The sequence below is a fragment of the Austrofundulus limnaeus genome, unplaced genomic scaffold, assembly GCF_001266775.1.
Source record: "Austrofundulus limnaeus strain Quisiro unplaced genomic scaffold, Austrofundulus_limnaeus-1.0 Scaffold642, whole genome shotgun sequence".
In the NCBI taxonomy this organism is placed as follows: domain Eukaryota; kingdom Metazoa; phylum Chordata; class Actinopteri; order Cyprinodontiformes; family Rivulidae; genus Austrofundulus; species Austrofundulus limnaeus.
The window spans coordinates 2,715-4,752 of record NW_013953044.1 but is presented as its reverse complement, the minus strand read 5'-3'; the positions used below and the strand labels follow the sequence as shown (position 1 = coordinate 4,752).

The window sequence follows — 2,038 nt, the reverse complement described above, 5'->3', positions numbered from 1 at the left end:
TTAAGGATTCATATATCGCCAATGCAAGCCCTCCTCTGGGTAATTCAGATCACAACCTTGTTTGTCTCTGCTCAGAATATAAACCACTTGTTCAGAGACAACCTGYAACWACAAGGACWVTGRGAAAGTGGTCACAGGAAGCTGAAGAAGCCCTACAGGTTGACTATCCGACGGGCTCTCCTCTCCAGGACCCCTGAATAGACCTTACCAGGGAGGCTTAGAAGTGTGATCCCGCTATAGTTGGAGCACACTCTGCAGTCCCACTTTAGGGACCACCACCCCAGTCTGCCAATCCAGGGGAACTGCCCCCGATGTCCACGTGATACTGTAGAGCTGTGTCAACAAACACAACCCCACAACATCCAGAGCCTTAAGGAACTCTGGGCGAATCTCATCCACCCCCCGACGCCTTGTCACTGAGGAGCTTTTTAACCACCTCAGTGACCTCAGCACCAGAGATTGGAGAGTCCGACCCAGGGTCCTCCGGTTCTGCTTCGTGTCAAAGACGTGTCGGTAGGATTGAGGAGGTCTTCGAAGTATTCCGCCCACCGACCCACAAGATCCCAAGTTGAGGTCAGCATCGCACCATCCCCACCATGTTAGTGTTGGTGGCGAATCGCTTTCCCCCTCTAAGTTGCCGGATGGTGGACCAGAATCACCTCAAAGCTGTACGTAAGTCTTTTTCCATGGCCTGTCCGAACCTCTCCCAGTTTTTGGCTCAGTGACTACCCGAACTGCAATCCAGTTGGACTGCCAATACCTCTGGGATCAATAAAGTAGTTTTGAATTTGAATTGAATTGAATCACAAGTACACAGAGTACTGAAGTGCTGCAGACAAAGTGAACAGGAAGTATGTAGGTAGTACACAGAAAGAATAAAGGATGAACACAGAAAGTAGACAAAATGTACAGTGGACAGTAAGTACTACAGTAATAGTACTTCCTGTCAACATATTCTCACCCTGCTGAGTGTCAGTGTCGCCTGTCTGCAGCTTCGACAGCGAACACGAAGTTTCCCTGGTTGGATGGAAGTGCAGCGCTTACAGTATACAAAGAAAGTACTGCACAAACTCACTCCTGAAAAAAATACACAAATAAAAACACAGATTACACACACCTGGACACACATTGTACACACCTGGATACAGATTATACACACCTGGATACAAATTATACACACCTGGATACAGGTTATACACACCTGGATACAGGTTATACACACCTGGATGCAAATTATACACACCTGGATACAAATTATACACACCTCGATACAGATTTTACACATATGGATACAGAGATTATTTTGATGCACTGACCTTTTTGAATTGTAATCTCCTGCTCTGCTATCTGAGCTCTTTCCTCATTGCTGCCTCCTCCTCCTCCTCCTCCTCCTCCTACTCCTCCTCCTTCAGTTCCCTCCAGGATGACAGCAAGCCCTGAGGAGGTGGTGGGGAGCCTGGAGGAGCTTAGGTCTAGCCTGGTCAGCCTATCTTGCGCCTCCTCTCTGCTCCGGGACAGCCGCTCCTGCAGGAGGAGGAGCTGAGAGGAGGCGGAGCCTGGAGGAGGGAGGACCACATGGATGGTGCTCTGCTCTGTGAGGTCACAACCCTGAGGGGAGGAGCAGGAGAAGGAGTTAGGGGAGGACTGTTACCAGCATGTGGGTTTGGTGACCAGCAGAAAGTCTTGAAACTCTCACATCTTGATGGTTTTAGTTAACAGATTAGCTAACAACCAAAAGTAGAAAACAGCAATTGATAAGCTAAAGAAGCAAGAGGTTAGGTAAAAGTAATAAAAGACTAGCTAAAATAAGAAAAATTATAGCTGAAAGCTAAAATAAGAACGATAACTAAATGCTAGAATAGGAAGAATGATAGCTAACGGCTAAAATACGAAGAATGATAGCTAAAAGCTGAAATAAGAATGATAGTTAAAAGCTAAAATATGAAGAATAATAGCTAAAAGCTAAAATAAGAAAAATGATAACCGAAAGCTAAAATAAGGATAGCTAAAAGCTAACATAAGAAGAATGATAGCTAAA

General features: G+C 45.7%; 1 protein-coding gene across 1 annotated transcript in view; it reads right to left on the bottom strand.

Moving 5' to 3' along the window:
• Positions 1 to 2,038, bottom strand: part of prkn (parkin RBR E3 ubiquitin protein ligase) — a gene marked incomplete at its 5' end in the record, with an annotated part of 22,933 nt that overhangs the window by 18,979 nt on the left and 1,916 nt on the right. The window contains 2 exon segments of the mRNA XM_014027372.1: positions 962 to 1,077; positions 1,317 to 1,608. Coding sequence (XP_013882826.1) covers positions 962 to 1,077; positions 1,317 to 1,608 — 408 coding nt within the window.